Genomic DNA, 23,956 nt, shown 5'->3' with positions numbered 1-23,956 from the left:
GAGAGGTTGCTGATGGGTATAAGCCTGTTTTAAAGTGTCGGTACACACATAGTGCTGCTGCTGACCTGTACCCTTGACCTTCGTACCTCTCTGCATGCTCTTAATGGAGCTTCCGTGACCAGGGGAAAAAACGGATTTCGTAGTACTTTATGTTGAACTGAAAGGTCTGAATGGCACAGATACCTTTGAGAAACGAGCCTGATTAATGATTATGAGGCTTCGGTGCTGCATAAAGAACGTATAATTTCTTCCTCTAGCATAGTGGGCACGCAGCTCCGGCAGCCATATTTGTCAAGGAGGTGCCTGAAGTGAAGTGTGAAGCTGCATAATTATTTGGAGACCGATCAATGGAGTGGTGTATTTCATGTGCTTTATTGAGCCTGGAGCTGTAGCTCAGGCAGGGGGATGTTGTGCAAAATCTTAAATCTCTGCCTTTCATTGATTTCTCTACAGCTCATTTCCTGATGTACACATTTTCAAGCCTCTTCAAAAAAAGAAAAAAAAAAAACTGGTCATTATTCATCTGCTGTGTTATATAATTTTTTTTTTGATTAATCTGACAGCAACATTTATTCTTGCCTTATTACCAGTGGTTCTGACACTTAGAGGTGTGTGCTTCGTGATTTATGCCTGACTGGATGGTGATGTGGGAGACTAGTTCCTCATTGACAGTGTAACACCCCTCTCCTATAGGAGCTGCACCGGCGCTATGAGGGAGCCCCAGAGTCTGCCAAAACCAAAGCGCTGCAGACAGTCATTGAGATGAAGGTGAGCACATGAACAGCTGGACATCTATGCACACAATGACGCTTTGCACTTATATCCTTCTACCAAATTTGTATTTGGTACAGGCCCATGCTGCATGAATCCCTACTTCCAACCATTGTCTTAAAACTTAACCGTGTGTCCCTGCCCCTCAGGACTCCAAGATAAGCTCTCTTGAGCGTAGCCTGAGAGACCTGGAGGAAGAGATCCAGATGCTTAAGTCCAATGGTGCCCTGAGCACAGAGGAGCGGGAAGAGGAGATGAAGCAGATGGAGGTGTACCGCAGTCACTCAAAGTTCATGAAGAACAAGGTAACACCACAGCTGCCTACAGTTAATGATAATGTAGCCTCTCCCACTTTTTTACTTTGCTTCCTCTATAGGTTGTGTCCATTCAGGAAGTGTATGACTTGAACTTTGGTTATATTGTTCAAGTTCTTAAATGAAATTTAATGGGTAAAGAGTATTTTGGATTGCTGTTGCCTTTTTCAGGCATTCCGTGGTTCTGCTTTGTGTTGTATGGGTGGGTGTCATGTTGATGACTTGTTTGTAAACATAGTAAACAAACAAGATGTAAAGTGGCTCTTGTGACTCTCACTGGAAATTGTGTGCTCTTGGACACCCTGCTCTGGTGTCTGCTGGACACAACTCACTCCTGGCAGGCGGCAGACTCGCTTTTTGATTGGAACATCCAAGTCGCCTCGGAGATAGGATTCGGATGCTTTCCCGAACCTTCCAGTCATGTGGCCTGTTAGTTGGCACTCTGGTTGGTCTGCCGGTTAACAGCACACTTTCCTGACAGGTAGAGCAGCTGAAGGAGGAGCTGTCTCAGAAAGAGGCCGAGGGGGAGGAGCTGAAAAAACGAGCGGCTGACCTACAGCTGGAGGTCTCTGCAGTAAGACTTCCTGTGTATGCAAGGCATCATGAGATTCAGAGAGCCGGTACCACCACTCTAGCTAACTTTGACGCACAGAGCTCTGCCTTCTTGACAGCAAGGAAACTACCTGGCAGCCTGTACATTCACTCAGCTTGTTTTGTCTGCCCGCTGCAGTCCAAAACCTGAGATGCACAAAATGATGCCATCCAGCAGTAGTGGTCTACAGCAGCGTCTCTTATTTATGCTTATGCCCCATGTCAGGAGAGTCAGGTGTGTCACTTGTCACAAAAGGTGGGTCTGACTGGGGTTCCATTTAGAAGGTCTGGAAGTCCCTCTCTGTTGTCGAACTGATCTAGTGGTGTCATTGGTGTTTCCTTAACTTGACCCAAAAGGAAGCATTTACCAAATGACATTACATTAGTCTTTACAAAGTTTATTGAAGCTGTTCAGAGGCCTTTTAAAAAGGTGACATAATACTTCCTGATTAATAAAACAAGAGGTCAGTTGGGAAGGCTCTCCTGGTAGTGAGACTAAAAGGAAATGAAGACATATGTAGAAAATAGATGAGCAGCGGTTCTACAGGTGTCATTCTCACCCAGGCTCCTTGCACCATTGTGTGGCAGGTTGCAAAAATCTCTTGGTTCCTTTGGGCTGACTCTAACTAATCAGAAATGACTCCCCTCCCCTCCCCAGTCAGGAATGCAGAGTTCTTCCTTCAAACTAGCAGGGTGAGGTTGGCATCACACAATTCTCAGAAAGCTGGTGCTCGCCTTCGCTTGCTCTCTGTCTGTCTCTCTCAGGTTGCAAGTGCTGTTCAAATTCACTTTGGGATTTGAGCTTTGAAGTACAAGTTTTCAAGTTTGTTTGAATTTCACCTCTTTCTCTAGCAATGGTTGGGTAGAGCTGTGACCACTAATGACCACTTGGCTCAGTTGGATCTTTTTGTTCTTTTAGGGTTCTTTCAGCAGCCTCTCTGTAGCCTGTCACCCATACTAACACCTGCTCCTTCTGGCATGCAGAATCTTGACTCATGCGGGGAAGGATGGAAACGTGTTCTTTCCTTGTTCATGTACATGGGGTCATGCTTGCATGTGAATAAGAACAAGCTGTTTTGGGATTTTTTTCAGCACATTGCATACCAAAAGTCTGATTTAACCAAGGTTCTGTTGACCGTTGCCATGTGTGACGAGAATGGCCAAATGATCATCCTCTCCATCTGGAAATGTGGCTTACTGGGTGTCAATATTAAGTATTAATACCAAATTTGCTAAACATTGTTTGAAACTGCCATTTGCTGACGTGGCCCCCCCGAGTCATTGTTTTTGGCTGTTTTTTGTGTGTGCTTGTATCATTTAACAGTCAGCACTTTTTTTGCAGGATTCTCTGTAGAACAGTGCGAGTTAACGTATCACCCGGGAGAGCTGTGTGTTGGCGTGTCCAGGTTCCTCAAATTCTGCCTGTCATTACAGCAACCCCTCCTCCGCCTATAGGTCACATGACCGCACCCTGGCCGATGCGGAAGCCCGACGGTTAAATTATTGATGTCCCACCATGCTGCAGCGACAGCACCTCTATGAGAGCCCCCAGAGATCTGAAAGGGGGTTATAATTTATTATTTATTTAAGGGTCCATTGGAGGGGCAGTTGTATTATTTATTCAAGGCTACAACATCAGGGCCCTTCCTGGGAGTTGAATTTGCAGTGTTCTAGTCTCTCACATCCCTTAACCCGTGTGTTCCATACTGATGTGATTAGAACAAGTATATGGGGAGAACCGCATCATTCAGCATATGTGCAGTCGTGGCTAGTGTGTTTATGTGCCGCATCATTGCCGTGCAGCGTAAAGCCTCTGAGTTGGCCACACACCCCTTGACAGGTTTCGCGCTTTGATAAATATGAATATACAGCCTCAGTCTTTTTGCACTCATTTGCCAGGAGGCTGACACAGCCAAAGATGTGGGTTAGTTTTGGCTGAACTAATTTGTAATGTGAAATTTATTATTTTCCTCAATTTCTGTTACTCATCATCCTGGGTAGTGTACAGTCTGTAATGCCTTTTTGTTGCTCCTGCCTCCCCAACCTGCCCCTGTTAGTGTTCCCAGGCCAGGGAAGGTCAGGTGATAGATGCTTGTAGCTTTCTTCTCTTTCATGAGGTAGGGCTGCTGTTCAAGATGGAACTGAGGGAATGAGGTAGGGGAAGAAGAAGGAAAAAAAAAAAAAAAACAGGATAAGATCAGGACTGACTTCCTCTTCTGCCTTTTATGTGGCTGTGCTCAGATTGACCAGGTGAAGCAGGACCTCTCCAGAAAAGACACAGAGCTGCTGGGGCTGCAGACCAAGCTGGAGACCCTGACCAACCAGTTCTCTGACAGCAAACAGCACATCGAGGTGCTGAAGGAGTCGCTGACTGCCAAGGAGCAGCGTGCCGCTATACTGCAGACAGAGGTATGTCACGTTGGACCCCTAGAGTCACGCTTTACACTCAGCCCTCATGTGACAGGGTCTCCTACAATGGAACACCACTACAATGCCTTATGAAAAAATTTTTTCATAGTGAACTTATGATTCAGCTGTGGTATTTTTGCCTGGTATGTGATTTTATTTCCACCGTAGGTGGAGAAAGTTTACATCAGAATGCCAGTCAGCTTTGTAGTCATAATTTAAGGAAGACTTCTAAAGGATGACTTGAAATTGAGCACAATAACATGGTTAATAGAAGAAAGCCAGTGTTCCATTTTATTTCAACCAGTATTTGTATGAAAAAAGTCACTCCATGTGCAGCACAGTTACTGTACAGCTTTCAGGATCTCATATAAACTGGTGTAAGGACAACTGGAAATGTTTCCAGTTAAAACATTAATTGGGCAGACTGAAACAGAAGAAATTTTTGAAAAATTAACATGTTGGTCTTATTGTCCCAAGAATTTGGCTAATGGGATTATTTCATGGAACGAATTAGCTGTTTGATAGCTGAATGTATTTGGCCTGTCTACTGTGGGATGTTTCACACACGGACCATGGCAAAGAAATTATAGTCAGACTCTTCAAAGAGGATGTCAACAAACATTTGGTTTGACAGTTTTTAACTACATGATTGTCATTTACACAGGACTAAAGCTACTACTGTTGAATACAGGTGGTCTGCGTTTTACGATGGGGTTATGTTCCACAAAACCCATCTGACGTCAAATATGAGTCAAAAATGCATTTAATACGCTTGATCCACACCTGTGTGACACACTGGGAGATGAGGATCGCTGCCGCTGCACAGCATCGCACCGCATATTGCTTGCCTGGAGAAAAATTCAAAGTACGGTTTCTACCGAAAGTCTATCACCAGCTCACCATCGTAAAGCGGGAACCACATGTATTTGGACATATTAATTGCTTTAATGGTTGAAAACTGTAGCCATAGTGGCAAGTAGGCATGTTATCACAAGTGGGGAAGTTGGGCAGTAGATTAAAGGATACCGGTGAAAAAGGGATTTTTCAGTATCTGCTGCTGTTGGTCAAGTTCTGTTGTGGTTGATTTGTTTCCAAAACAGATTCATGTTCTTACTGTTCTACCTTCTCCTTCTGTGATGAGCATGAAGTTTTTTTTATGACCACCAGGGGGTGATGTTGCATCATAGTTGCACTGAAGGTCCCTTATTTATACAGTTGGTTTTCTAGATTTTTTAGATATATTTAAAAACCGTATTGATTGATTAACTTTGCACAGCAGTAATTCTGTGAGCACGGACTGATATGGGAAAGGAGTCTGTTAAAGATTGAAATCACGACTTGGAAGCATACACTTGTACTATATGTGATTATTGAAAATGGCTATATTATGAATGTGCTTGTAAAATCAATGTCAGGTTAGTCTCTAAAAAAAATGTTTTTCTCCAGATCTTGGCGATGTGTGATTTTGGTATGTTGGTTGACATCCTTGTGCTGGTGAGCTGTTTGAGTTTTAAGTTCTTGTGCAGGTGGATGCCCTGCGTCTCCGTCTGGAAGAGAAGGAGACTATGCTGAACAAGAAGAGCAAGCAGATCCAGGAGATGTCAGAGGAGAAGGGCACTTTGAATGGGGAGATCCATGACCTGAAGGACATGCTGGATGTGAAGGAGCGCAAGGTGAACGTGCTGCAGAAAAAGGTAAGAACTCCCGGTCTTATTCAGTCTGGCTCCCAGCAGCAGACATGCAGGATGTCAGTTAAGGCTGTAGTTTCTTCCTGGCCTCAGTAGATGGCGGTCTGGAACCATTTAAGTAGAAGTTTTGTAAGATCTGCTATTGTAGGGAGAAGTGGAACGATGGAGTTTGGTATAAAATGTTGCAGGATCTCTTGTACTGGTGAGTGGATGGAGACTTTGGTTGCAGTCCTTGGTGGTTCAGCATGTTCCTGTAGTTCACTGACCAGGTGTTGAGGAGCATTGCTAAGCATTTTTGCAAACTGAAGGCTTCTAGAATGTTGGACTTCAAAGAGGCAATTGGCCTGATGGAGATATTTTGCAGTCTTCTACATATATCTACAGACACCACATAAAGGTTCTCTATTCCTGGTTGCAAAATGTGGAGTCATTCCATTGTTCACTGTGGGAGGATATGTGAGAACATAGACACTGTTGCATCCTGGAAATGTAAAATGACATTGCCTGTGTTTGGGGACCCGTCCTTGGCCAAGCTTAACCCTTTGTGAGGGGGTTTCTTCATTGAAAGTCTCGGATTCCCGTGTCTGTGTCCAGCATCCTGAACCAGGGGCTCCTTACACCATGTTGGCTTCTCCCTTCTCTACCAGAATGGCCACCCACCTATCTTGTCCACAGAGCTGTCACCCCCCCCCTTAATCCATCCTTGGAGGAAGAGGCTCTAAATGCGGGGGCCTGGTTGATCCCGATTCCAGGCCAATCTTCATCCTCCCCAAGGGACCTGAGGGAGTGTATGGAGTCAAGTTTTCTTTCAGATAGGTAGTTTTCATCAGATACTTGAAGGAAATGCTTATGAAAAGCTCTGATTTTTGGATTTTAGCATTGTTTATTTGATGCAACCCACGTAGACCCAGCATGGGGCAGGGTGCGTTGATGGGCATTCCATGCAGCACTCTTTCTCTCCCATTTTCACTGGGCAGAGGGACATGTGGAGAGGTGTGTAGAGTGGCGGGGGTTTACAGCATGATACTGAAGACTCCCTGGCACCTGTTTCCAGCGCGTTCATAGCATGTTTCCGACACTAGTACTAGGAAAATATACTGCTTGAGTAGATGGCGTTGATGATTCGAGACAATGTGTGTGCAGGTGTGGTAAAGTGTGTGAAGGTGGGCAAGTGCGGAGGTGCGGCTGCAGATTTCCCCAGACCTGCACAAGAGGTGTAGCTGTGTAGATGGGTGATGTCATAAAACGACTGCAGATTCAGTTTTCCTTTGGGAAAACTCTTAACTTCTGTCTCCTCCTTATTGCTCTCCCTTGTTTTTATCAGCATCCCAGACTTTCCTGCAACCACCAGAGATGGGATTAGTATTGATCGTTCCAACATGAATTCACCCCTTCAGTTACACTGTCACTGGACAGAGGTGGCGTGTGTGTATGCGTGCGTGCATGCACACATGAGACCTCTTTCTCAATAGGAGCCCCCTAACTCATCTTTTCCACTGTGGTCTTTCCATTCTTTTTGTCATTGCTGCTTGTTTTCCTATTTGTTCTGGTGACAGTGCTTGGTGCTTCCATGGTTGCTGTAGGGTCCTCCGGTGGGTGGAATAACATGTGCTTGGATGAAAATACCACGGATTTGCTCTGAAAGGCATCTTCGGGGCTTAACCCAGATAAGCCTGTTTACTTTGTGTTATTATCTCCAAACACCACTTACCCCATTAACAGGTCTGAAAAAAATCTCAGTGCTACTTTTTGGAAGGGCGATAAGGATGGCAGAAGTATCGTTTGAACAGAGGCCAGCCTAAGTACTAAGGGCAGCAATTTGGATGCCGAACGAAAGATGGTTTGGGGAGGACACACTGGAGAAAGTAATGTTTTATAATTGAGAAAGGAAAACGCAACGCCTAACTCGGCACTGTGTACTTGAGTATGTAAACAGAAGTGAGACAGGTAACACTGAACAGATGGAGCTGGCTGTGCTAAATAAAAAAAAACCTTTTGCATTTTAACTTAAGTCCAACTCCTCCGCTTCTGATCTGGCAGAGGGACTCATTTGTGCTTCATACAGTATCGAAGTCTAGTTCCAGTGATCTGTTTAATCCTATTTCAGATCGTTTTGCCATTCATTTTGTTTTGCTCTTTATTGATAATTGTCAGCTCAGTGTTCCGCTTCTGTATGTAGGGTCTCCTTTCTGGTACTGGCGTGGCTGTGTGGTCAGGTGGCTTTCTGGATTTGTAACCCAGCGGTGCTGTTTCCCATTGCAGAGAGAGCTCCTTGCTCATTGCAGAATGTTTGTTGGGCAACGAAACGGTCCGTGTGTCTGCGACCTTGCCGCATCGCGCTGCATCCCTGCCACAGTGCCTGATGCCAGGCTCAATAGCAGCCCACACCCAGTAATGTGAGTCTCTGAGTGTATCCAGACGACCTATTTGGAGCTCGCTGTCCAATATGGGCCTCGTTAGTGGGCTTCCACCCCAGCCTAGTTGGTTCTGGTCCAGCCCCAAACGCTGCCGTGCCGCATGGCTCACGGTCCCCACCACAGCGTGTGCAGCCTGCTGGGGCATTTCCCGTTTGGGCTTTCTAACTTAACTAATTACTTCCATGTCTCTGTGAATGAGCCGAGTGAAGGTAATCGTTGTTCAGGCCCAACGCAGGCACTCACGGAGATGCCTAACATGCTCCTGACCTCCCAGCTCTGAAGTGTATGTTCTGTTTCTGTTTGTTGGCAGGCCATATGTGGCACAACTTGGCAATCAGCAGAGCTAACAGCACAGAGCTATTTCTTTGTGTGCTGCAGTGTGCCTTTGCCAAAGTGCTTGTGTGTGCGCGAGAGAGAGAGAGAGAGAGAGCACGGTCTCTCGAAGCCGAGTGGACCTGCCAATCAGACTGTCAGCCGAGCAGGTGATTAATGAGGATCTGGAAATGCTTTCCCTGCCCTAGCTCTCATGCCCTCTCCCATCCTCTCCCTTCTCATGTCCAGCTGCATGGTGGGGTGAGATGTGAGGACAAACACACGTCTTGTGCCTTATTCCTTTACTTAACCGGAGCCTTTGTTCTGACCAAGATAAAGGGTCATGCTGGATGCAGGGATGGTGCGGTGTGGGATCCCTATCTGATTTTCATGGTCCTTTGCTGCCCCTGAGTACCCTGTTGGGCCTTCATAGGCAGCTCCATAAAGCTGTATAACACGTCTCTTCTGCTCATTTTTAGCAACGGCACCGCATGCTAGGTGTGAGGCTGGCACTCTTGCTTCAGTCGAGCCCTAGTTTTTCCTGCCTGTGCCTTTACCAGGGTCATGAAGCACTGTGCTGCTTAACTTACCTTGCTCAATAAGATGCTGAAAAACGTCATGTTTGTGAGCTGTGGTGCGCCGGGGCATCAGTCGCTCTGAAGAAGTGTCTTCTGCTAGGCAGATGGGTTGCAGTGGTTTTAAATCCCACCCAGGGGCCTTGTCAACACCTGCTCCAGGACTTCATCGATGGGCATCTGCTTTTCATCACTGAGAACTTCAAGTCCCCGTGAGGCTTTTTTTTTTTTTTTTTAAATTTGTGTTTGTGCTGAACACAGTTTTGGCGCCTCTGCTTTGTTTTTGTGTTTTCTTTTTTGAAGCCAGGGGTTGGCCTTGGAACCTCAGTTTGACAAATGGCACCCAGCTCAACCAGAACTCATTGTATCAGCCCCATCACACTGCACGCACACCCTGTTTTCACCAGAAGGGGACCGGTTGAGAAACCGACTTGCGATGGGAGGAATGTGCCGACGGAGGGCGCCGTATTTTAGTGCCAGGGAAAGTGAGCGAACTGTTCTGCAGCATGACCTGCTAAGAAAATGGCCGCCTTAAACTTTTCACTTGAAACCACTTGTGGAACATCTGTACAAACATGTCTGAAATTATTTGAAACAACAAAGCCTGACTCAGTTTTATTTCTGGGGAAACAACGGCCGTCATTTGAAGCTGGACAAATTCATCCTCAGATTTCCTGTCGTTCTCCCACTACTAGTCTTTTATTTAAAGACGGCTGCCAAAGCGTCCATCCTTTAATTAAATTCGTAAGTTGATGCAGCTTTATCCGTTTTCTGCATTTGGTGCCAAACCCAATTTCTGATTTGGCTAAATTATGATGTTTTGTTTTGTTTAAAGGCATTAAAATATCTGCTTGTGATTGATTAGGAAAGGAAACATTTCAGGCTGATTCTGGCTGCTACTGAAAGAGCAGTGGACTATAGCAAAATAAATATAAAAAGCAATCCGGTTCTGCCCCATGTCATTCAGAGAACACCACCCCACACATTTTCACTCTGCTGCTCCCAGAAGACTCTGCACTCATTTCCTGATTACACCACTAAATTATTCACCCTTGTTTTTGCATTTAGCTTTTTTGAAGGAGTTTTCTCTTTTGGCTGTCTTGATTGAGAGAGAGAGAGAGAGAGAGAGAGAGAGAGAGAGAGAGAGAGAGATATAATTTCCCCCCCTCTCCCTTTTCATGAGGACCATATGTTGTCATGGTAACTGACCTATTGCTGCTGGCTTCTCCTTCAAAAAGGTAAAATAGGAAATCAAAAAAAAGTGGTAGGAAAAAGTGAGAAAGGTTAAATAAATTTCCATGTGGTATTGATTAATTTCAGCTATTTGTTTTTATTGGTCTAATTTCTCTTTAGTTTGCCCCGTGGTGCAGATAATATTCGCACAAGGCGATTTATTGACATCTGCTTATTTTAAACAAATCGGAAATGTCTGAGCTATTAATCAAACTCGTCTGTTTAATTAAATGTGAAATGAAATAGTCAGTTTTCTCATGCAACTGCCGTCCACTGATGGATGGATTATTGTGTGAAATGCCCATCTTTCCAGATGTCATTTATCAGACCATTTAGCCAACGTGTGGTTTGTTTCACTCAGTGGGAGATAAAGGCTCAGAATGGCAGTTTTCTCTAGAAGGAGAGGCTCTTATTTGTTTCTCCTTTAATTAGACCCATTCCTCACTTAAGAGTTAATTCATTCCGTGAAATCACTGTTAAGCAGATTCCTGTTGTGATGGGTGTCAAGTCACCATTTCTTATGGGGGGAGGGGAATGATTGGTTCCTTGACTGAAAATGTCCCCTATAATGAATAATACCACAATAAAATGACTTTTTGTGTACGTGACAATAACACCACTATGCACACAGATATTTCTAATTTTGTATTTTCTCATTTTCATTCATTCTGTGTCAACTTCTTGTCCAGTCCGTGGTCATGGAGGTCCAGAGTCCATCCTGAAAGCGCGGGGTTCCCTTTTGATGGAGACCTTTTGACAATTTTTCTGAATGTTTATGATGTAAAGTTCCCAAGATTATTGCCTATGTGTTTTGCTCTGCAAAGCTCACATAGCAGCAGTGACAGCAGTGTCCAAGTGTTCTGTTGCATTACAAACAGATTTGATTGCGAGAGTAAGGTGTTAGGCTTTTTCCAAGTGCATTCATGTTAAAATAGTTTATTATATAGTTTTAGATGTTTGTGATGGTTAGACCCAACAGGTTGAAATAAGCACAGGTTCAAATCTTCCTCACACTGTAGGGCCCTTGATCAAGGTATTTAACCCGAACTGATACAATAAAATTATTCTAGTGTATATATGGGGAAGTAATTGTAAGTAGTGTTAAGTTGCTTTTGAGAAAAGGGTCACCTAGTTGAAGTAATAACATAAATGAATTTGCTGTTTCAGTTGCAATCTGTTTCCCTATTGCAGTTGTTTCATTGTAATGTAAAGGTTAATATACTAGCTTTTGGCAGAAGAGAGCCAGATTGACACCATCGAGGGGCAAAATTTTCTGGGCTTGAGATACCAAGTGTGTATATCTGTCCCAAAATGTCTGAGAAGCACCTGGTACAGGTCATTCTGCAGAATAAAATAGCCGGTGTGATAGCGAAATAACCACATAATTGGTAAAGATGCTGTTATGCTGAATTATGAGCCCATTGTGTGAAAAATTTATTAGCTGTCGTAACGGTTTTCATTGTACAGGACCCTTATGTGAGAGTAGTGTGCTCTCTTTAAAATCAGTTTGTGAGGTTTTATAGGTAGAGGAGTTTAATTGAAGTTGGGGGGAGGCGTTCATATTAACATTATCACCTCATATGTGTTTCTTTAGGGTTTTTGCTTTATTGCAGACAGTTGCTGTGATTTAATTCTGTTTCTTTTGTTGGAAAAAATCAACGCCTGAGGACATTGTATCCTGTAAATGCCACAGCAAATGTAGACCGGTGCTTTTGAACTTCTAGGCTACCTCTATTTCCACAGATAAAATGTGTGGATTTCTTTCTGCTTGTTTTTCCTGTTCCAGATTGAGAACCTGCAGGAACAGCTGAGGGACAAGGAGAAGCAGTTGAGCAGCCTGAAGGAGAGGGTCAAGTCCCTGCAGGCAGACACCTCCAACACGGACACTGCTCTCACCACCCTGGAAGAGGCACTGGCTGAGAAGGTATTGCATTCAGTCAGTCTCAGATAGTGTGGTGGGGGCTGGCTGTGGATTGGTGTGTTGACCTCTCGGAGGATGCGTACTCATGATTGCAGGAGTCCAGTTTCACAGAAGGTTCAGGGGAGTTGCAACAATGTTCGTTGTGCTGTCATCCTTATTTGAGGAGGGTTGCGTTCCACTAGTTTCACACCATGCTTGACCTCCTCTTGCAGTCCTATGTCACGTTCAGCGTGTGCTGGGCTGAAGAGTGTATGTGTGTGTTTAAAAGTATGAGAACGTTTTTTATTTTTTTATTTTTTTTGTGCTTGAAATATGTGAACCACTTTGTATTGTCCATTTTCAGTCATCCATAGAGCATGTTTCTCTGTCTAAATACTGGAAATATGCCTTCTACAAACTTATCTAACCTTATAATGCAGGAGTGTGTCATAGGGGTACGTTTTGGTTTTAAATGTTACATGCAAATCTGTGGTCCTGACAGTCCTCAACATGGTACAATAGCTCCAATCACAGCTGTGCCTGTTGAGCTCCCCCTTTAATGACAGGAGGTATTGGAAGAAGCAGATTTTCCCTCCCTGGAAATGCACCCCAGCTCATCGCGGCTCTGTTGGTTCCTACCAGCTCGCCTACCTTATTAGTACGCATAATCTGGTTTTGCCTATGGCCTTGGAACATTTGTGATGTCTGGCGTGTTTCTGGGGACCGGACTGTGGTGTTGGAACCTGAACTGGTGTTCAGCTCTGCAGCTGGGTGATGTTTCTTCACACACCCCATCTCACCTCATCTGGTCCACCCCATCTGCCTCTGGGTTGGGTATTGATTTTGTCAGCCATTCCTGTGCAGATGGACTTTCAGCAGCGTTTCCTTTGCATAGTCTGCCAGAACTGGTCTGCTCGCAGACCGCTTAGGCTTAGGGTGTTAGAGCTGCTGTGAGAGCCAGCGGTCGTTTGGGGTGGTGTCACCAATACTGCAGTCCTACAAGGCCAGGCTGAAGTGAGGTTATTATTGCTTTAATGCAATACAAATGAAGCAGGCACTTGTTATTAATCACGCTGTATGTTAGTTTTGGCTGGTGTGAGCAAAGCTGCTTTGTGCTTCAGAGACCCTGGCTCCTCTCGGCTTTGCCAGGCCATCAGCTCCAGTGCGCTTCTCACCAGGCAACTTGTTCAGATACAATATTGCCTTGCATTATTGCGTTGTCTGACTTCAATGGTAATTTTGGTGTGTTATTAAAGCTTCTATGTGGTCCTGTGGTTTTTCCCTTTACTGTCTTTGAAGTTTGCAGAATTAGACATCATCTGTTTTTCTGTCGAAATGTGCAGCGAACTGGCCTGTCCAGGTCACGGCTGAGAGAAGCTGGAAATGGAAAGCACTGGAGATAATGTGCAGCAAATAGCATGCATGCAACCAATGAACACAACGTAGCAGTGACAGACCCCATTCTTGACACTTAGGAACGCATCATTGAACGGCTGAAGGAGCAGCGAGACCGAGATGAGCGGGAGAAGGCCGAAGAGCTGGAGAACAACAAGAAGGAACTGAAGGAGCTGAAGGAGAAAGTCAGCATACTCCAGGGAGACTTGTCTGACCGTGAGGTGAGCGCCAGCCTGGTGACTGTTCGCTTTAACAGGTTTGAGGTCCAAATTGTCCATTCATCTTATTTTAATGTTCAACATCATACTTGGTGCACTTGATATAGGAAAATGGAGTGATTGTTAGCACTGGTATGCCTCTGCCCCTCTGTCAGGCATCTCTGTTGGACCTCAAGGAGCATGCATCATCGTTGGCCTCTTCAGGGCTAAAGAAGGATTCCAAACTGAAGAGTTTAGAGATTGCCCTGGAGCAGAAGAAGGAGGAGTGTGCCAAGCTGGAGTCTCAGCTCAAGAAGGTTAGCATTCCTCCCTCTGCTGCCTTCACCCTGACATCTGTCGCCTCTCTTCCTTGTTCGTTTTAGTTCACGACTGAACATACTAGAATGGTTAGACTTTTTTGGAACTCTGAGAAACCAGTGACACCGTCTATGATTGTGATGCAACTTTTCTCTCTGAAGAGCCACTCTTTTTCTATGTTGAATGTGTCTGTCTCCTGTTTCTCGTTGCCAAAGCTGTAGCATCATCTCGTTACCCTTTTTAAATACTCTGCCTTTCTTTGAAACAGTTTTACTTTCTTCATTGTTTTTTTCTTGTTTCACCTTCACACCTGCCCCAATTTTGTACTGTATTTACATCTCTTTCTGTCTGTTGCTGTCATGCTTTCTTTCTCCCTCTCTCACTTTTCTCTGTCTCTCTCCATTCCTTGCTCCACCCTGATCCTGTTTCATCCTGAAGCACACTGAGCTCATATCAGGCCATCCTTCCTCTTTTGTAAGTGCATCCAACTGTATTTGTATAGGGTAGGAATCACTTTGTGTGTGCACGCACACATGCAAGCATGCCCTCAATGGCATCCCCCATTCAGTTGTTCCCTGGTGCTTGTCTGTCTGCTTTTGCTGTGTCATTTGCATCTGTCCTTGCAGGCACTGTAACTGCCATCGAAGGCAAATCTAGGCCAGTAGTCCCAGCAAGTTTTACTTTGTCAGCCTCTTATGCACTGCTTTGAGTTCTGTTCCCTTGCAACAATAATGGTTGTGAGCTTCACCTGTCTTTTACTGTGTGTTTTGGTTTAATCACTGGAGACCTGTGACAGTCAGGTGGGTTAGCTGGGGAAGCTCATTAATGATTGGCCACTTGCCCTGATGCTGGTGATGTGTGGCAGACAAACACACACAGTGAGAGACACACATGCACAATGATTAATGGATTTCATTTTTGCTGCCTCTGTTCTTTGTTCAGTGTTCAGCATGCATGCTCCTATTTCCTCCCCTCCGGATTCTTTATACACTCTCATTCCGAGGGTAATGAAAACGCTGGGCAGGCAGCCGAATGTGTACACCCGATAACTTGGTGACAAGTGCAGCAGACTTTCTGGGCCTGCTTCTCTTCGGCCAAGAAGAGTAGGTGTTTGCCTGCAGCAAACTCCGTGCACTGAAGGGCAGAACTGTACAGAATGCTGGAGAAATGTCATTGTACATTACTGTATGTCTGACTGCTAGTCTGGTGTGGTTCTCACATACACACATGCTCACCACTTTAATGCTTCAGAGAAAGACCTTCATAACACAAGAACAAATGTTCATGCAGTAGTTGTCAAAGGCACAATGCATTACTTTTGGAAGTAGCAATTTATCGTTCACATTAGTTTTTGAGTACCGATTCACACGTAGTTGCTTTTTTGGACTTCCTGTACATTTTTCTGCCTTATTTTGTCCTGTAAAATTTTAATGTCTACAAGAATCTTTCCAATGCAATCTTGATCCAGGAGATGATGGGCTCTGCATTCAATCTGAGACATACTGATGATGCTTAGCACTTCTTTTCCCTCCCAAATGCCAGATATGTACCCTTTCTCATTATAGCTTGCCTCTAGAACATCTGATTTGCTCCAGATTTTTACACTCTTTAGTTCTGAGTTGTCACAGGTGCATGGGCTAGGGTTTCACAATCTCAAAATGTAAGAATATGGAAAAGAGTTGCAGCTGGAAGACTTGTGGTCCCTGTGGCGTACTGGCCCCTCTGCCACACATGATGGCAGGAGTGATGGTGTGGAGGGCATAGAGGAGGAGGAGAAGGGCCTGAAGTGAAGCACAGGTCAATAGTCGGGCTTGTCTTGCAAGCTTATGCTTTCCATGTTATCATTTTGTTCGTTTCAGTGGAAACTGGGAAGAATAAAACATGACACGTGGCACGATCTACTGTGGCCAAAGACCAGAGTGGCTCTAAAAAAAAAAAAAAAAGTGTATCCATAAATAGGCTGCTTGGCTTCTGATCTGGAAGAAATGTCATTGCTAGCACAGCACCATATGTAGTTTGTACTTCATGTAGAGCAGGAGCCTGGAGGCTTGCTGCACAGTACTGAGCCACTGCTGAACTGCTTTGTTTGGACCAGTAGCGCACTGAGCCTCACGGTGAGAAGGGAACCTGGTTCTGTTGGCTCTGGTCAGTCCTGTGGATGGGCTGCTGGTGCATCAATCACAGGCCCTAGAGCCAGGAAACACTCGTTTACCAGCCCTGTTGACAGATGAATGACCGGCAGATGTGCATTTTTCCTCTGCAGACAGAACCTGCCCTCAGTCCTTGCTCTCTCTCCATTTTCCTTTCACTCTCCTCCTTTCTCTTTCTTGTTCCGCCCTCACTTGCCTACAGACAACGGCGTACACCGCTGGCAGCTGTGCTGCTCTTAAAGACGACAGGTCTTGGCAGCGACAGCGGAAAGCAGTACAGTTCCAACCCCAGACTTTAAAGCGCAAATTAAAGAGCCTGAGATGTCGACTTAAATAATGTGGCTACTAAATTATAATTACTTATTAAAAAGGCACGAATGAAGAGGCCTGGTGTCTGGAGACTCGTGGGGAAGTGTGGTGTAATGTGAATGTCTGGCCCCATTTCCAGCACCTGGTGGGGGGAGTCTCCATCACCGGCTTCAGTACCATGTCATTACGTTGCATTATTTACTTTTTTTGGTCATCTTTTCACATAACAAAGTGGCTTCAACTGCCAACCTTATGTCTAGGTACATATTTGTAATGAAGGATTTCAGGATTAATGTTGTCATTCTGCTGCGCATAAATGTACTGTATTTCAACTCGGGTTCTGCCACCTGCATACACTGATTTTTCTCTAAAGATGTATCCATCAATAGTCAGTCTCCAATGTAAATTACAGGTGAGTTGAAGAGATGTAGAATTTTTCAGGCCCCATTCTGGAATAGCTCTGTCCCAGGTGAGGTCACTGGGGTCATGTAGGACTGTCACTGGTCCAGCACCTGTTCTAGGCAGTGTGGCACTGTTACAGGGTGGTGTCACAAGCCCCCCCCGAGGCCTGGCAGTCATCTTGGCTGCTGGTGCTCTAGCTGTCATTTGGAGGTGCTGTGTGTCCTTTTCTCAGCCCTGAAACAGTGCAGCAGGATTTATAACTGTTTCTTTTGGGAGCAGGCCTGCAAGTTGTATGTGTGTCTGAAGTGGTGGTTTGTGTGCGGAGGGGGGTGCTCTTCCTGCTCTTCACTAGCAGCCATTTTTCCTTTCTTCCTGTTTTCAGGACTTGAGGCTTTCAAGTTCTCTGAACCTGCACTTGGACACGGTGAAGTAGGAAACGCCCAAATTTTGTGCGCGCAGTCACAACTGGTTTTAGATGAGACCTCTCTAACTCTGTGAATTGCAGGTTCAGATATGAGCTGTGCAGGAGGTACAGCGTGTGTGGTTCAGTCTTTAAAGACGCTAGGACAGTAGGAAGTGAACAGTTCTTGAGGTAGTTTTGTGACTCCTTAATGAGCAATCAAGCATTCATCACCAGTGTAGCATAACCTCTAAATTAATGGTTTGACCTATTTACGCTGAGCCACAACATTAAAACCACTGACAGGTGAAGTGAGTAACACTCATTACAATGGCACCTGTCAAGAGGTGGGATATATTGGGCAGCAAGTCAAGTCAGTTCTTGAATTTGATGTCTTGGAAGATGGGAAAATGGGCAAGCATAAGGATCTGAGCAACTTTAACAAGGGCACAATCGTGATGGCTAGATGACTGGGTCAGAGCATCTCCAAAATGACAGGTCCTTTGGACCTTTCCCAGTATGCAATGGTTAGTACCTACCAAAAGTGGTACAAGGAAGGACAACAGGTGAACCAGCGACACGGTTATGGGCGCCCATGGCTCATTGATGCGTGTGGCAAGTGGAGGCTAGTCCGTCTGGTCCAATCCCACAGAAGATCTACTATAGCAGAAATTGCTGAAAATATTAATGCTGGCCATGATATAAAGGTGTCACAATACATACTGCATCATAGCCTGCTGTGTATGGGGCTGCGTAGCCACAGAACAGAGTGCCCATGCGGACCGCTGTCCACCACCAAAAGCGCCTACAATGGGCACGTGAGTGTCAGAAATGGACCATGGAGCAATGGAAAATGGTGGCCTGCTCTGATGAATCACGTTTTCCTTTAGGTCATGTGGACAGCTGGATGCATGTATGTTGTTTACCTGGGGAAGAGATGGCAGTAGGATGCACTATGGGAAGAAGGCAAGCCAGCGGAGGCAGTGTGATGCTCTGGCCAATGTTCTGCTGGGAAACCTTGGGTCCTGGCATTCATGTGGATGTTACTTCGACACGTACCACCTACCTAAAGATTGTTGCAGACCACGTACACCCCTTCATGGCAGCGATATTCCTTGATGGCAGTGGCCCTGCCACACTGCAGAAATTGTTCAGGAATGGTTTGAGGAACATGACAGAGTTCGGGGTGCTGACTTGGCCTCCACATTCGCTACATCTCAATCCGATCGAGCATCTGTGAGATGTGCTGGAAAAATAAGTCTGATTAATGTAGGCCCCACCTTGCAGCTTACAGGATCTGCTGCTAACGTCTTGGTCCCAGATACCACAAGACACCTTCAGAGGTCTTGTGGAGTCCATGCCTTGACGGATCAGAGCTGTTTTGGCAGCGTGAGGGGCACCTACACAATATTAGGCAGGTGGTTTTAATGTTTAGGCTGATTGGTGTATATTCTGGCTGTTTTGCTCATTTTTCTACAGAAGTGGAGGGGGTAGCAACATATAGGGTCAGTGTGTCCATAGTAACAGCATGCCTTGTGACCCCCCCCCCCCCTTTCCAGGCACAGAATGCAGCAGTGGAAGCGCAGGCCAACACGGAGCTGTTGGACCGCATCGGTACGCTGGAGTGCGAGGTCACCCGGCACCGCGAGGATGCAGCAAAGTCACAGGCTGAGGTAGACCGCCTGCTGGAGATCCTCCGTGAGATGGAGAACGAGAAAAATGACAAGGACAAGAAGATCAGTGAGCTGGAGAGGTGGGAATGGTGTCTGTCTTGTGGTATATGCCTGTTTCGTTCTGCAGTGCATTTTTATATTGCCTCACTGTTTGTCCCAGAATTCCCTTATTATATGCATTCATTTAGTCTTGCATGTCTGCTTTCAGTTTTTTCTGTATTGGCTCTGTGGGTTTCTCTGTGTATTTGATATGCTTCTGATTCCTGTATGATCAAACAATGTCATCCGTGGATGCAGAATCTCCAACATCCAAAAAAAAATTTTAGCGGGGCAGGGGGTCCCCAGTCTATGATGCACAAGTGAACCGAAAAAGAACATCTTATGGCAAAACAACACGTGACAGGGATGTAATGGACAGAATGGAAAACAATTAAAATTTTCTACTGTGAAAAATATTAGTGATGGTGTATGACTATCATAGCAGAGTGGATTAGACAGAATAGTCTCCCCAGTCACAAGGTGAATTATCATACATCGAGGATGTAATAATCATTGGTTTTGATGGTAAGTTTTATTTATTTTTTCAAATGCCTTCTGGAGTCATAAATTTCACACCTGTTTGTGCTATAATCACCAAAGCTCATTAAAATGCAATGACACAATTGCTTCAGTAGTAAACATTAGCAGTCATAACCCAGTAGAATAAAGCACTTTCCCTTCTCTAAGGGCTTTATAATGTGCTTTTTCTACCTGCTTACTTTCAGCCTTTTTTTAAAGGGTTAAAAAGAGATAAAATGACGTACTGTATACTTAACAAACGCTCAAATTGAACATCTATGTGATACACAGTGCAATCTATTCAACTTTTAATGCAAGAAAGGATGTAGTACAGAGTAAAGTTGATGGTGTGTGGACAGCCCAGGGAGGGGCATGATGACTGATAAGCGGTGAAACTAGGGAACAAGGGTTAATGGCGCTTGAGAGATTGATTCAGCGCAAGCCAAACTGTGTGATTGGGTGGAGCTTATATGTTCTCCCCAAGTTGGCATGGATTTCCTCACAAAGTCCTAAGACAAAAGTTTCAGTCGAATTGGAATTTGTGTGTGTTTTTACTCTGTATAAACTGATGAATGATTATAGGGGATGTAGTGTAACTGGCATTGTAAGTCGCCAGAGTGTCAGCACTCTACCACATGGTAATTGCTTCATGTCTTTGGCGAAATGTGTCTGCTAAATGAATATATCTAACTGTCTTGTACGCCTAACTTTCAGGAAATCCAAATTTGTCCCTTGTAAATCTGCAGCAATTCCTTGTAAGCAAAAGTAGGAGTATTTAAATGCAATTTCTCGTAAAGTTGAATTCTCATAACTCGAACGGGTTGGGGGATAGGATGGTAGCAGCAATGTATGTATACTTGTTACTGTTCAAGAAAAGATAATACTGCCCTGTAAAAGATACATGCAACATTTTCTTCAATAACTTTTTATAGTCATAAGACAGTTTTAAAATAAAAATACAAGAATGCTTTTTGCTCTTTTGCAGCTTTAAATTTTGAGCTGAAAACATTTTGTGAAAACATTTGTGAACATAAATGTGAATGTGCTGTCAGTATTAACGTATGAATATGTGGTGGGAGTTATTGTATTTAACTCGCTGAAATAGTAGGTGAGTCAAGCTGTAATTGTTTGACACCATGTAGATCTGATGCTGATGAGACCCTGTTCTCCAGTAGTTAAGTTAGGAGACAGAGCAGTTTGTTCACCCATGGAAACACGATGGCCTCTAGAACTTTCTCTGCAACTACATAGATTTTTTTTTTTTTTTCCTTGACATTAATGTTGAATTAGTGTGTTTATACCTAATATTTTCAGTGCATTATACCCTATAGCTTTGTGGGTAATGCTTGCTGGATATGTGCAAGGCTCATTCCAGCCTCTTTCACAGTAGCCCTTTGAGGACCCTGGGATTCATCCCCTCCTGTGGTGATGATGTGTGTCCTGCTGTCCTGTAGGAGCTGGGGTAGGGCCTCCAGGGTCACCCCAGTGGAGTGAAAAATTGTCTGCTCTCTGCTGGTTGCAGCTTCTTTCATCCTGGTTCATTCCCCATGGTACCCCACAGTCTCAGAGCTGCTTGGCATTCTGTGGGAGGCAGACTGTCGGGAGCCTTCAGGGTTGTGTGTTAGTGTGTCTCCATACATAACTCTGTGTGTGTGAGAGTATGTGTGTATATGTAGGATGTGACTGAGTGTTTGTGCTTTCACTTTACTTAATTGGTGGTAATTTAATTTTAGGGAATTACAGGAGTTCTCCCAGTACCCCTTGTATAAATAAATAAAATAATAATTAAGGTCTTGCGGAGTCAAAACAAAGTTCATTTGGAGCTGGTGTGAAATTATGTGTCTGGAAATTGCCTGCCGCAGTGGCGTTAAAACGCAGATGTTGCATGGTCTTGTATACAGGTTCAGCAGACTTTTGCCATGCTGGCTACGCTCTTCTCTGACAGCAAGTGTTACCATCTCAGGCTCCAGAACCAAGGTTTAAAATCGCGATGCCCATTTACACAAAGCTGTGGAGTAAAAAGAGCATTAGTATCAGGGCACACGGTTACAGGATATGGAACTGTTGAACAGTGATCAATTGTCTGGTTACCCAGGCTTTGTTTCCATGACACTGTTTTGGGTACCACGGATACTAGGACAGTGTGTGGTGTAGTTATGTAACAATGAGGTATTCCCTTGTTATTAAGGGCTTAAACTAGACAGTACTATTCCATTTTTACTCCATTTGTACTAAGTTCAAACTCAATATGGCTAAGCGCAGTGGTTGCAGTGAGGCTGCTTCTCATGTTGAAGTCTCAACGAGGGTGTCTTTAAGGGGTTGCACAGACTAGTCGATTTGTCGACTTGACTGCTCTGCGATGGCGCTTTAAGCTTGATGTTGACTAGTCGCTGATCACGTGGTTGACAGTAATAACATGGACGCCTCCGAGAAGATAACAGGGGAGGAGCCTGGTGGGTCACTGTATCAAACCAGCAGTGATTCATCAAGTGTGTGGAAATGCTTCACTAAAGATGAAGCCTGTACTACTGTCATTTGCAAAATATGCAAGTCTGTCCTGAAGTACAACAATAGTTGAAGTGTAATGCACACATCTGCAAAGGCATCCGCTAACACTAGCAGAGGAACGATCCAAATTGGTCATGCATGTTGCATTCATTTGTTTTTTTGATTCAAAATTGAAAAACAAAATGCGAATTACGATGCCTTCATTTGTTTTTAAAAATTAAAAACAGAGTTGAGCAGTCAAATAAAATGGCTTTTTGTTTCTGAGCACACACAAAGGTACTTTGTTCATTTTCTTTTAATTTAATCATACAAAGTGTGGAAATCAAAATCTCACAATACCAAATATGATGAAAGAGCAATATTTCCAGTCTAACGGCACGGTGGCACAGTAAGTAGCGCTGCTGTTTCACAGCACCTGGGTGGTGTGAGAGGACTTGGGGTCGATCCCAGCTCAGTCTCTGCGGAGTTTGCATGTTCTCGCCATGTCTGTGTGGGTTTCCTCCCATAGACCAAAGGCATGCTGTTTAGGTTCAGGTGTAGTGTGTGACAGAGTGTTTGACTATATGGATGAGAGACCCATTGTAAGTAGTGTATCTAGCAGTGCAAGTCACCTTGGTGAATAAGGTATGGGCTCATAACACTAGAGTTCATTGGAAGTCGCTTTGGAGAAAGCGTCTGCTAAATAACCGTAAACGTCTAACAAGTAGCCTAACTTGGGTGTAAAAGTGAGCTTCATTGGCGGTCTTTGGGGAAAAAATGTCCACTTTGGAGCCACTTAGGAAAATGATAATGATATATGAAACTAGAGCAACATATTCAGACATCGCAGACAGTCTAGTACAACATGGTGCTGTGCAGGGTTCTTCTATGAGTGTCCAAAGATTTTATGTGCGGCACAACATTATAAGAGGAGGGCACTTTCTTGCTGCTTTTGCAAGGCACCTAGTGATCCATATTAACTTATGATCAGTAACTCAGAGCGAAACCAGCATGTTCGATGAAGCCACTGATGGATTATGTACGGTTTCAATTTGTTTACATGCAGGTTGTTCAAGAATACCACAAAATGGAATAACTGTCAAAGTAAAACTGCAAACTACAAATAGGCATATTTTCAATATTTTACATTTTGAGCAAAAAATGTTTTTTAAACAAGTTCATAATTTTTTCTTTTTTAAAATAAACTGCTTTTTTTTTTTTTTTTTAAACCCGGCTGCGATGTCCCATCTTATGTTAGCTTATGCATAGGCTGTGTGTGTGTGTGTGTGTGTGTGTGTGTGTGTGTGTGTGTGTGTGTAAATCTGTTGTCAGCATATGCATTCAGTTTGAGAATAGATTGTCGGTTGCTTTGATTCCCTTCTATGTTGATTCATGACGTCATCATCTGAGAGTTACGTCGACTCGACTTTCATCACGTAACTGTCGACTTTAAGAAATCTGAAGTTGTGCAATCCCTAATGTCTATAGGTGGCATGAAAATCTTGTTTACTCTAACACCTCTGCACAGGGCTGGAAGTGCCTGTCTGCCAGCAGCCCGAATGTAATCGGACTGTGTGTCTATTTTGAACAGCATTATCGTGTATGTGCCTTTTCTGTGTTTGTCTGTGTATCCTCTGAGCTTGCGGGCAGTGTGTTTATCTGCATCTTTGCTCATCATTAGTATTTTTAGAAGCATCACCTCTCTGACTTTCACACTGATTAACGCTTTCTTTGCTGTGCTGTTTTCTTTCCTTCCACTAATCCTTGCACTGGAATGCTGTCTCCCTCGCAGCCTGGCTTCAAGGTTAGTCATTCAGTCTCTCTCTTTCCCCCCCCCTCTTGGAGTGTGTGTCTGCG

General features: G+C 44.4%; 1 protein-coding gene across 5 annotated transcripts in view; it reads left to right on the top strand.

The window, feature by feature from the left end:
- The window catches only part of erc1b (ELKS/RAB6-interacting/CAST family member 1b), a 135,804-nt gene that overhangs the window by 24,289 nt on the left and 87,559 nt on the right, over positions 1–23,956 (top strand). For 2 of the 5 annotated variants that reach the window (XM_018730053.2, XM_018730055.2), the window contains exons 4-12: positions 694–768; positions 921–1,076; positions 3,918–4,085; positions 5,612–5,779; positions 12,097–12,234; positions 13,686–13,826; positions 13,979–14,119; positions 18,941–19,134; positions 23,892–23,903. In XM_018730053.2, coding sequence (XP_018585569.1) covers positions 694–768; positions 921–1,076; positions 3,918–4,085; positions 5,612–5,779; positions 12,097–12,234; positions 13,686–13,826; positions 13,979–14,119; positions 18,941–19,134; positions 23,892–23,903 — 1,193 coding nt within the window. Of the gene's footprint in view, positions 1–693; positions 769–920; positions 1,077–1,566; positions 1,651–3,917; positions 4,086–5,611; positions 5,780–12,096; positions 12,235–13,685; positions 13,827–13,978; positions 14,120–18,940; positions 19,135–23,891; positions 23,904–23,956 lie in introns of all 5 variants that reach the window. The other 3 variants (XM_018730051.2, XM_018730052.2, XM_018730054.2) reach the window with 3 other exon arrangements.

This window comes from Scleropages formosus, chromosome 21, assembly GCF_900964775.1.
Source record: "Scleropages formosus chromosome 21, fSclFor1.1, whole genome shotgun sequence".
Lineage (NCBI taxonomy): Eukaryota > Metazoa > Chordata > Actinopteri > Osteoglossiformes > Osteoglossidae > Scleropages > Scleropages formosus.
The sequence above is the reverse complement of the archived record's forward strand: the minus strand, read 5'-3'. Positions and strand labels throughout refer to the sequence as shown.